Below are 10,568 nucleotides of genomic sequence, written 5' to 3' on the forward strand. Positions count from 1 at the left end.
ACCCTTCAAGGTCTTCAGGTTGGTCCAGGAGGTATGAGTATGAGACACAAGGACAATGAATCCTTTGATGCTTTTGGAAAGGAAGCAATGCAATATTTGTGAATTAATAAGTTTGCTGGTGTGCCATGCATGAGTCTCCCAGTAAGTTGTAAGGTTGTTAAGATGCTAGAGTGCTCTCAGTTGAGAGATATTGATCTATATGTGATCAGTGTAACCAGTTCTATTAGAGGTGTGTTGTACAAGTATATAGTCTAGTATGGGTGTTGAGTGATCTCAGTATGTCTTATCTGTAGAATGTAACTTGGGCTTCCTATTTTCTATGTTATTCTCTATTGTATAGTACTCTACTTATACTACTCATTTACTAATACTAAGTATGTTACATTAAACTGCCTTGGTAACTGCAGTACTAGCTTAGTGAATGTAGCAAACTTTTTATAATATAAAGCCTTCAAAGCTGTGAGGATTGTACTAAACATAGCATATTTAAAAGTTCATCTAGCAATAGTACACTAGCCCTTCTGATATTCCTTGCAAATCTCTAACCAAACACATGGTTAGTCCTCTGCAGTATACCAGCCTTCCATATACTAGCTGTGAAGAGCTTAGACATCTGCAGCAAGTCTTGTATACACATTGTGATGGGCCTTATGGACTTTATTAGGGTGTCACATGTATACTGAGAATGACACATGTCATATACGGTTGAGTATCATAGTGCCTGGCTGTGTCTATGATGTGTAGCTATTGAGAAAGTTCACATGCCATGAAAAGTTTGTGGCAAAATTACATGCATTGAACCTGGAATGATTGGTTTACTGAAAGCCTACTTAAGGGCTGAAGTCAATTATTGAGGCCTGTGAATTCAGAGCACACAGAGCCTAGAGGCTCATCATTGTATGTTAGAGGATGCAACAGTTGAGCTCCATGGGCCAGCTTCCTTAATCTGCTCCTGCAGAAGTCTGATGTAGTCTCTGGTGGCCTCAGATGAAAGGCCAAGCTGGTGAAGTTCATCCACAAAGTTGAGAATATTGACAGTGTCTCTGATGCATTTATCAGCAAGATCTTCACATTGTTTAGCCAAGGCAGTGACACTTTCAACATTGGATGATGGATTCAAGGTCAGGAATGAGATTAATAGATTTGAGAGATAAAAGTCTAGACAGAAAACTTAATAGCAACTTGTACAATAATGGTGTAGTAATACTGAATGAGGTTTGGTTAGATGTGACAAGGCCAAAGACTGCTTGAGTGAGCCATTTGTAAGATGAGAGAAGAGATAGAGTCTCACCAGGCAATAGGAGTTACTGAGAAGAGAAAGAAGAGGTGATGCCTTGATGCCTGGGATTGACAGTCAGAATTGATCAATGGTGAGAGAGCAGAGTTCATCTCACCTAGAGATGCAGGATGAAGGTGGAAATGAAGAAGAGACACCTGGAGCCAGTGTCTTTCATGAATCAGCATCAGCTGAGAGTCAGCACTGAGACAGAGACGGCACCAGCGGCCCCTCTTCATGGACAAGTGGAGCTCCGTATCTCCATATCAACAGAGATTGTGAATACCTCGAGAGCCACGCAGAGGCCTGCGAAAACGCTCCCTACCCTTGGAATCCATCTTTACGATGGGCCTTACTAAGTTACACCCTGAGAACATATTCTAGCCTTGGCATACTATGTCTGAATACCAAGCTTATAATAAATACATGGGTCCTAAAGGAGCCGCTGGTGCGGTAACTAGTGGCATAGCACTATCATGTCAAGAGTCCTCTTCTCCAGACTGACGAGCCACAGCCGCCTTTGCTGCGTCTCTGGATCGGAACCACCATTGAAAGAGAGGAAGCGTTATCAGAGATACACCCATCCAAGCGAGGAGGATGCCGAATTGCAGCCCCACTGGTGGCAAACAAACTTGCTTAGCGCGAAGATCGGACGGAAAAAAAAAAGAAAGGAAAAACATAACCACTCACGTTGATTCTTGGTTCCGAATAGGATCGTCCGTACGGCGCCCGACACGTTGTAGAAGGGGAAGGCATAGCCATACCGGAATATGCCTGGCAGCACTTCCAGCGGCATGAAACACACGGAGATGTTCGCTGAAGCAGCGCGGTCAGGTGTACATTTTTTTTCCAAAGGGTTAACAAGAAAGAGCTTACAGATGATCATAAATATCATGTAGAACCCGACGAACCTCGTCGTGAGCAGGGTGAGCATCGCTTCCAACGATAACCCCACAGCCAACATTCCGACATAGTTCAGCATCCAGAACAGGACGAAACCCGAATGCCCGAATCTGTTTTTTTTAAAAACCAGTCAGCGGTTATGCGGGAATAGGACGCGACAAACGCACGTCCTTGAAAAGTCCACTTGAAAGGCTAAGCATAGAAGGGAATAAAAAAGCGCGAGCACAAAGTACGAGATGAAGCTTGATGCTAGTCGGAGGAAGATAAGGGACCATGTCGTTAGTGACGTCTCCAGCCCTGACATCTCACGGGCTGCAGCAGAGAAATTCTGTAAAATGGTTCAGACAAAGAAGGGGAGGTGGAGGTGGTAGAACGTACGACGATAAAAAAGGCCAAGACTAAGACGTAGATAAGGCCCACAAACGTCATAGCACTAGCCCTACAACGGATGTCAGATTCGGAGGGGAAAAAAAAAAGGAATCACGTAGAGACATACACAGGAACATCGAACGGACGGAGATTATCCAGCGTATACCCTACGGGTTCCGCCAGGATTTGAGGGGCAGTAGTGGATATGTTCGCTATTATCTCTGGATAGGCCGACCCAACCTGTTTCACGAAAGACTTGGCTATGCCAATGGTTACTGCATTAAGCGTCGCCTCCACAGAGGGCCTAATCAAAACACGACTCGAACAGAATCAGATCAAACATCCAAGACAGGGAGGGGTGGGCAGCTCACTAAGCGTTCTCATTACGGGCTTCGACAGCAAACGCCGTGAGCGCCACCGAGCCGTCGTACGACGCGTTCACAGAGAGGACCGCAGACTCGAGAAGCCTCGTCGTGTTCGGATGCACTATCAGATAAGAGAGAAGATCAAAAAAATTCAATCAGCCCATCCTACCCCGCCAACGACCCAACACCGGCATACATACCAACAACAGCAACCCACGTCTGCTGATCCACCACCGCACCCGCAACGTCATCCACCCCGCCCGGAAACTCGCTCGCCGACCTGTTCGTCCAGCTCACCTTGCCCGACGACGAGACCGAGGACGACAGCAGAGCCTGGACAACTGCGCTCCCCACCGTCGAGCCGTCAAAGTCCTATCGATATCGACAACGCAACCAATCAGAACCGGAACAACTCGAAAAGAAACCGAAAACTCACCACGACCCACCCCGCGAAGTTCCGCGTGGGGACCTTCCACAGCGCCCCCCAGTATATCGAAAAGACGGCGAACATGAGGACGACCATCGCCCCGACCCCCACGCCGACCACCTTCAGATACATGCTCCGCGATCCGCGCATCGTCTCGGTCTGGTCTGTAAAGCGGGAGGTATACCACGATGGCGTCTGGGGCGTGTCATGATGATCCCGATTCGGCGCCTCCTCCTCCTTGGTCAAGCCATCCGACGAGTACATCGTCCGTTCAGACGGAGAGTGGATGGAATGCGACATGTTCGTGCGATCAGCATGTTATCGCTTTACCACACGCTATTTATGCACTTCCGTCCGAGCGTCGATAGGAGGGTAATATGTGATGACTGCACCCGGGGGAAGGGGTGGGTGGTGTGAGAGCATTAAATGATGGGGGGAGAGACTTCTTAACGCAGGTAAAGTTAAATGGTTGCGCCACTGAGGTACGATCCGGATCGGCGGCAGTACCAGCAGCATAGGCAGAGTCGTATCGGTAGGAGTCCTTCTTGGTTGGCCCCCATGGAACTCCGCTACCAGCGAGGCTTCCAATCTACAGAAGGGGGGAAAAAAAAAAGAAAAAGAAAACTCGTGAGATCGCCTGAAACATCAACCAGGCGACCGAATAATCAACCACGACGAGGCCTTCTATAAATATAATCACATGTCTGCGTACTGTCAGGCATTTCATTATCAGCCATTTGGACGTGCACGTACCTGTCCTCCTAACCGTAGTTGGACGCTTTACAGGACGATGGAGTGGAGGCGGGGGGGCCTCCACATGGGACCAGGGGCACGATGGGTTGGTTATTCTTGTTCTCCCTTACCGCAGTGGAACCTCTCGTCGCCCCTCCAGATGCAATTCCACAGGCACTCCGTCCTGGTTGCGATAAATATGTCCATGCTCTGATTCATCCTGCTGCACGCAGGAGGAGAAACGTGCGCAGCGGTCACGGTCCCCCCGAGAATACCGAGAATACAGGACATCAAGAATGGAACGGAATGAGAACCCGCTAGTAGTGGTGCCAAAAAGAACTTCTCCCGTCCCCCACCCAATAAAAGCCCGCTTACTCTTATCAGGAGATAAGCGTGATTCGAATCCCCGTGGTGGTTATCTGAGGGCGGCACAAAGGAAAGGAAAGGGAAAAAAAGACCGCCCTGATTAAAGATTAAAGATCCACCGTCTCTGATACTCAAGCTTCGCGTCTCGGGTCCGATGGTGCAGTATATTCGATTTCAACCCTACATGCATGCCAATGTTTGCCAAGAATAACTCATATTATTGAAGGCGAGATAGCGTCCGAGTCCAGGATGGTGATAGAACGGAAAGAACTTTGGACGGAAACCCTAACCCTAGAACGTTGTCTCTCTCCCTTGCCAGTGGCAGCGCAAAAAAAAAAAAAAAGACTCATGCCGAGCGCGGTTAATTGACGCGAATATGCGTTCAAGATGCCAGCGTTGAACGACTCGAGTCGGAGACCATGTACCTGACTGACCTCGCGCTGCAATAGAAATAGAAATAGAAACGGCAATCGAAAAAACGGACAACCTCATTGGCTAAAAGAGTTTGCGTTCAGGGGACCTCAGACAGAAATAACAATGAAAAGCAGCCATAAATAGAACGGAATAGCTATGTATAAGCAGGTGTCTCTCGCATAAGCTATTCATTGAATATTGAGAGCCCGTGCGCACGGAGAACAGGGAAGGATCGCGCTATGCACACGGAGCGAAGGTCGAAGAAACCAAATGCAGATCCCTCGAATACTGGATCATTAAATTTCCCGTATAATCCTACATTGTTTTGACCAAATCAACGACCTCCGGAGATCGAGGGGAAATGGAGCACTGGAACGGGGCAGGACGACTGTTGTCACGGAGACTGATTAGGACGCAGACCAGAATGCAGAAGAAGCATTTCGTACCTGATAGTGCCATCCAGCGGTTCTAATACCGGTTCCTGAGCGAAATTGTCCGCCTTGGATATGTCAAAGACACTCAGGACCATGGCACAGATGATGAAAATGATCTCGTCCGCTAGGTATTGACCTGTTTAGAATGAATCGAATTCAAAAAATTAAAAAGTTTACTGGGATATCGTACCAGGGCATTTCCTAGCGCGGAAAATCGGTCAGCCAGAGCGCTCGCACACACGAGAAGGGAGGGAATCAGCTGACCGTCTGCCGAAGCCGAATATAAAACTTCTGGGATCCCTTTCCGGTGCGTGTCCCGACCCAGGTAAGAAGCGAGAAGGGTTAAACACGTCTGGATCTTTATAGACGGTGGGATCATGAGCCATATTCCTGAGACGAAAGTTATCCCCCTACTACTACCATCAGTTCACAAAGTAAAAATGCGACGTACCTTAAATTAGCAAGTATCACCGAGTCCTTTGGGATGAGATAGTCGTTATAGATATCATCTCGTAATGTACTGTGAGGAACACCTACGAGAACAAATTAAAAGTTGAAAGGAAGCTAAACCGAAGGACTTGGCGCACTCAAGGGAACGGCGGGATGGAATCGCATGACTTCCTTACATAGTGCGTTGACATACGGCAGCTTGTCCCGATCTTCGCAAGTTGGAAGGCGCCGGCCTTGTAACACGTCATCGATCTCCGCATGAGCAGCCTTCTGCGCGCCAGGAAAGAGCACCATAGTGATCAAAAACACATGGATAGTGGCTATGGTCTGTGGAGCGTATTGAGAAAGTGACCGGGGGGAGGGGACCTTCAAGGATCCGTACTTACCGTTTCTCCTGCCGCTGGTGGTGGCCGACTTCAGAATTTAGACAGCAAAATCTTAGAAGAATACTACGGCTTACCTCCGTAAATAGCTGAAGCAGCCCACTTTAGGTCGTGTTCCGATACGGTATTTTGATGTATTAGAGTGGAGACGAAGGACTTATTCTCGATACCCGTAGCCTATATTCAGGAAGAATCAGACAACGACCAGATGCACCGTATTGTGGACATCTTACCACCTCGCGCTCAGTAAATCTATAAGGTACGTTTACCATGTCGTCGAGGTCTGTGGCCCATTGCCGCGCCTTTGACTTGAAAGCCATCCCAGGGAGCCATTCAGGGAGGAAGCGCACTGAAAGATGTTAGGCCTTGGAGAACGGAAGAAAACCGGCCACACACAAAACGGTATTTGGTCCACGAGGAAAGCCCCTGGAACAGTCACTTGCGAAAATTCAGCCATAGTTCTGTCAACTAGCTCTACAAGGGCATCTCCATCTTCGCCGACCTCGTATCCGTACGTGATATTCAGAATGAAACTGACGATACGGCTGATATAGTGGGAGTTATGAGCTTTTTTAATCCGTAGGATGGATAACCTTTCACACTCACCGAGATATATGGTCGGAGAACTTGTCAGGCGTATCTATTAAATTCCTGGCGAGTCGCAGTGCCACCGTTTCCTGCGCCTTATGAAATCGGCCCACGACGTTGGCGCCAAAAACGCCATGCAAGAGCTTCCGTTGTCGTCGCAAAACGTGTCCGTTCGGCAAGAGGCCCAGAGTCGACTTCCAGCCCACCATATCCCCTCCCATGGTAAAATGCGGGCGCTCAGAGTAGACAGAACCACGCCTATCCAGAAGATCGACCGCCGTTTCATAGGAGTTGAGGATGACGAATGTTTGGCCGAGAGCGGTTGCAGAACACACGGCGCCTGAAATCTGTGAGGATGGCTGGTGCAGAAAAGGGGGGATTTCACGGACCATACGTCGCGCCCCAGCGAGCAAAGGTCAGCCATGGTTTTCCGGTGGGCATGTCTAGGGCATTACCAATGAAAGGGAGCCCTCGTGGTCCGGGGGGTCGACGGCCTTTTGCGACGAATGTCTTGTACGCGAGTCGTGCGAGGATGTAAGCCGCAAGCGTAGTCAAGACGGCGGAGAGTGATATGGGCATCATGGGAAGGGATGCTCGCACGAGTAGGTTGCTGAGTATCGTTGACTTTTACGCGAGCAGTTCTGTATAAACCCGGGTTAGGAACTGAATGGCCGGGTGTAATACGGCATTTAAGGCTAATCATCAGGCCCAGCGGTCTTTCTGCCATAATCATTTTCATAGATTTCTTGGAGGACTAGCACATTCAGTATAGGTTCCAGGGATACGCCCGTACGTCAAGGGCAAGCAAGTAGCTCCCGATTCTCCAGCGAGAAGGATATAACGGTCCTGTGCGGGGACATCAATGAACGCCATTGCTTCATTTTGACAAAATACGTACCCTATCGTACAAGCAACCTTCGGAATACAACTTCGTTAACAGGAATTCGTTCCCATTTGCTTCCGATCAGATCTGAGGCGCGCCAATGCTGGCTGTTGGTCTTCTCTGGTCCTGGAATGTCATTTTGAAGCCTAATACTAAGATTAGCCTCAATGTACCGGGGGGGGGAGTTCGGTGATGAAGTTGCGAATAACCTTGATAAATGTAGCATCTAACGCGCGCTGCTTTCAAAAAAAAAGTACACTAGGATCAAGACTGAAGCAGAAAAGGAAGGTAGCCGGACCGGGCCGGGAGTCTGCAGAGCAAAGGCGATCAGTTGGCGCACAGGCCGGTGCCACACACAGATTCTCGACAAGTTACTGCAGCTAGGTGGATGCGTGCAGTCGCACCCACACTCGACGTTTCTGGTTTGACTTGGAATTGGACAGACCAGTGGAGTGAATGATATCGCGCCTGTAGACGTACATCTATTCCGTAATGCCCTCTCCTTTCCAGCGTAAAATATCTGGTATGCGCCATGGTTATCATCTCTCGTAGGTTTTCTTTGTTATCGAGCTTATAAACACGATGTTGACATTACTCTCGTAGCGACGATCCGTATTCCATACTTCCATGTCCCGAACCTGAAGGGAATAAGAATGTCTTTGCTGTTGCCGCCATCCTTGTCGACTACAGTGATGGTACTACCCAGACTGTCGTCATTGACACTACCTGGAAGACCATCAAAACTACACTTCCTAGAGGATGGACTAGCTCCAGCTTTGAAAATTCGGCTTGGATTGCCGCAGCTTATGAAATGCTTACAGCAAGCACACCTTGAGGGAGCCCTTCGCTTCCTCTTGCAATGAATATGGTGGGGGTCAGCCGGATCCGGACGAACAAGACTTCGGCCGCTGGGGTAGACCCTCTTGGACATAGGCCATTTCACGAGACTATCGCTCGACCTATTGAAAACCTGCTGTATGTGGCAAGGTCGTCGTCACCACATGTCTTCCTTCCTTACTTCATCCCTTATCTATCTGATCACGATTTGCAGCGATGATGCGTACACGTTGTATGTCAATGGTAGCAACTGGCTAACCATACAGGCGTATTCCATTGCTATTCTAGATGCGGATGAGAACATCATCTTTGCGGATAGCATGAATACGCAACCCACAGTTGCTTCACTCAGAATGACATATGTCTCCCTCCCGGCCCCAATATAGCCGGCGTGTTGATCCAGGTGAATGTTCAACCATTAATTGCAGATGATTTGTTAGCATACAGTAATGGAACGTCGGAGATGCATTACATGGATGGCTCGTGGAAGATGTTGGTGGCTTTGAAGCCACGGATTTGGATGTCAGTTCACGGATTATGCAAAAGAGTGGGTGGATGGTGACAGTTCCATGAGCATAAGCTCTTTTGTACGATGAGCTTCGTTGGGCTTTGCCCTTGTCGTAGAACTTATTACATCCATGCTTCTCGGGTTGGTCTCTATTCGCGGTTTCTTAATTTCAGTATGCAGTGGATTGTGGCGAGTCGGCGTGGCAGCTCTTTGTAGAGGAGAACTGTGTATTTTTTTTTGCGAGTAAATAGAAAAACAGATATTGAATCAGGTAATGGTGTCAAAGGACATGGTATTGATTGATCCGGTAGTCGTCGGCAGGATTGTGGCTCAAATATTCTGGTCGAAATCATAATTCTTAGCAAAGGATGACTTGCTGTAACTTGACCAATTTTTCTTAAGATGTTCAATTAAAATTGAACTAAGATAAGTTGAGATAAATCAGCTTAAGTATGACTTATGCATGATAAATACACTGTCTTAAGATATCTTTACTGTTTTAGATACATGAATATCTCAAGTACTTGACTTTAGAAAAAATGATTTCTGTTTCTCATCTTCAAGATGGTTTTTCTTTTGCTCATCACTCTATATCTGATCATCATATTCATTGAGCTCTTATGGGAAGATAACTGGGTTGCATGGAAGCATTGAGTGACAGCTTTTCTATGAGAATAAGGGCTCCTGATCCTGATGTATGCTGAAGGGGTAGAAGCAAGGCCAGTGCACTGCAGACCCCCAGAAACCAACAAAAGAGAAATTAGAAAATGTACAGAAATGTGACAAGATGAATGGGAAGGTGGAGACCTAAATCAAGCTTACACTGAGTGATTCACAGATGATTCACATCACTGGAGCTACTACAGCAGCCAATATGTGGAAGCAGCTGAAGTTAGTGAAGGAAGCTAGAGGAAAGTTGGGGATACCCTTATTTCATTGTCATCTCTATCATACTACTGCAGATGAATCTACTGATATTATAGAGCATGTAACTGAAATGCAACACATCCAGGAGGAGTTAGAAATGCTAGGGAGTCATGTTTTGGATATGGACCTCTCAGTCTCTTGATTGGCCATAGCTCAAATTTCTCTTCATGTGCATTACCCAAGTCCAATTCTGATTCTGAAATTTCAGGGTTTTCAGTTATGTCTGAGTTGGTCTGTCATCATTTCTTCCTTCTTGGTCATCTAGTAGTGTTGCTGGATGAGTTATTCCTACAAGCTTTACTCTCCTGACCAGTCTTCATCATAGGACTATTTACCAGAGATCCTTGGTTGAGGTTTGATAGAGAGGGAGTGCATGAAGATAAATTGTCAACAATGCCACCACTCACATTATTTAATCTAGGAATAGAAGATGTTGATCCCACAGTCAGTTGTAAGGGTTTATTAGTTATTGATTCAGGTAGCAAATTATTAGATTGAACTATGGAATGGTAGTTGTATGGTGATTGATTATGAGTGTCTACCACTAATTTCTTCTGCAAACCATTCAGTGTGTCCTCCAATGTTAGGCAATGCTTGTGTTAAGCCCAAGTGACACGTGATCTTGACAACACGTGATAGACGGCTGTCCCTTCGCACTTCGAGGGATCACCCGAATCCACTTGTGATGTTGTCCTGTTTCGGTGTG

General features: G+C 47.3%; 6 protein-coding genes across 6 annotated transcripts; 4 read left to right on the forward strand and 2 right to left on the reverse strand.

Annotated features, from left to right (window-relative positions):
- Positions 1-1,755: 1,755 nt before the first annotated feature.
- On the reverse strand, positions 1,756-3,472 carry BT62DRAFT_982520 (uncharacterized protein; the record flags this gene model as incomplete). The annotated part of the gene is made up of 9 exons (XM_043189692.1): positions 1,756-1,892; positions 1,967-2,092; positions 2,153-2,289; positions 2,347-2,507; positions 2,558-2,618; positions 2,676-2,867; positions 2,920-3,034; positions 3,114-3,285; positions 3,350-3,472. The coding sequence occupies 9 exons, from the start codon at positions 3,470-3,472 to the stop codon at positions 1,756-1,758; spliced, it is 1,224 nt and encodes a 407-aa protein (XP_043035794.1).
- A 603-nt stretch (positions 3,473-4,075) lies between these two features.
- Positions 4,076-4,581, forward strand: BT62DRAFT_936134 (uncharacterized protein). Its single transcript, XM_043187074.1, has one exon. The coding sequence runs from the start codon at positions 4,175-4,177 to the stop codon at positions 4,391-4,393; it is 219 nt and encodes a 72-aa protein (XP_043035795.1). The 5' UTR covers positions 4,076-4,174; the 3' UTR covers positions 4,394-4,581.
- A 500-nt stretch (positions 4,582-5,081) lies between these two features.
- On the reverse strand, positions 5,082-7,454 carry BT62DRAFT_443674 (cytochrome P450). Its single transcript, XM_043180908.1, has 12 exons — positions 7,097-7,454; positions 6,726-7,047; positions 6,516-6,664; positions 6,353-6,468; positions 6,197-6,296; positions 6,123-6,136; positions 5,874-6,063; positions 5,738-5,819; positions 5,551-5,676; positions 5,477-5,487; positions 5,299-5,422; positions 5,082-5,240 (listed from the first exon to the last, which is right to left on the reverse strand). Exons 1-12 carry the CDS (start codon positions 7,287-7,289, stop codon positions 5,168-5,170), a joined length of 1,500 nt encoding a protein of 499 aa, XP_043035796.1. The 5' UTR covers positions 7,290-7,454; the 3' UTR covers positions 5,082-5,167.
- A 236-nt stretch (positions 7,455-7,690) lies between these two features.
- Positions 7,691-8,425, forward strand: BT62DRAFT_1079409 (uncharacterized protein; the record flags this gene model as incomplete). The annotated part of the gene is made up of 4 exons (XM_043179485.1): positions 7,691-7,779; positions 7,853-8,012; positions 8,065-8,138; positions 8,194-8,425. The coding sequence occupies 4 exons, from the start codon at positions 7,691-7,693 to the stop codon at positions 8,423-8,425; spliced, it is 555 nt and encodes a 184-aa protein (XP_043035797.1).
- A 24-nt stretch (positions 8,426-8,449) lies between these two features.
- On the forward strand, positions 8,450-9,127 carry BT62DRAFT_1079410 (uncharacterized protein; the record flags this gene model as incomplete). The annotated part of the gene is made up of 2 exons (XM_043179486.1): positions 8,450-8,565; positions 8,642-9,127. 2 exons carry the CDS (start codon positions 8,450-8,452, stop codon positions 8,811-8,813), a joined length of 288 nt encoding a protein of 95 aa, XP_043035798.1. The 3' UTR covers positions 8,814-9,127.
- Positions 9,128-9,746: 619 nt separating this feature from the next.
- Positions 9,747-10,004, forward strand: BT62DRAFT_906069 (uncharacterized protein; the record flags this gene model as incomplete). The annotated part of the gene is made up of 1 exon (XM_043183622.1): positions 9,747-10,004. A coding segment is annotated over one exon (258 nt), but the record flags the coding sequence as incomplete, so codon positions are not given.
- Positions 10,005-10,568: the final 564 nt, after the last annotated feature.

This window comes from Guyanagaster necrorhizus (assembly GCF_019112545.1).
Source record: "Guyanagaster necrorhizus MCA 3950 unplaced genomic scaffold BT62scaffold_30, whole genome shotgun sequence".
Lineage (NCBI taxonomy): Eukaryota > Fungi > Basidiomycota > Agaricomycetes > Agaricales > Physalacriaceae > Guyanagaster > Guyanagaster necrorhizus.

Bases quoted from the DNA above. Each gene is read 5' to 3' on its own strand.
- BT62DRAFT_936134 (XM_043187074.1), top strand. From the start codon at position 4,175: ATGGGTTGGTTATTCTTGTTCTCCCTTACCGCAGTGGAACCTCTCGTC.
- BT62DRAFT_443674 (XM_043180908.1), bottom strand. From the start codon at position 7,289: ATGATGCCCATATCACTCTCCGCCGTCTTGACTACGCTTGCGGCTTAC. The intron at 7,048-7,096 runs GTCCGTGAAATC...CACAGATTTCAG, and splicing joins TCGCTGGGGCGCGACGTATG to GCGCCGTGTGTTCTGCAACC. The intron at 5,677-5,737 runs GTACGTCGCATT...CTTTCGTCTCAG, and splicing joins GTGATACTTGCTAATTTAAG to GAATATGGCTCATGATCCCA.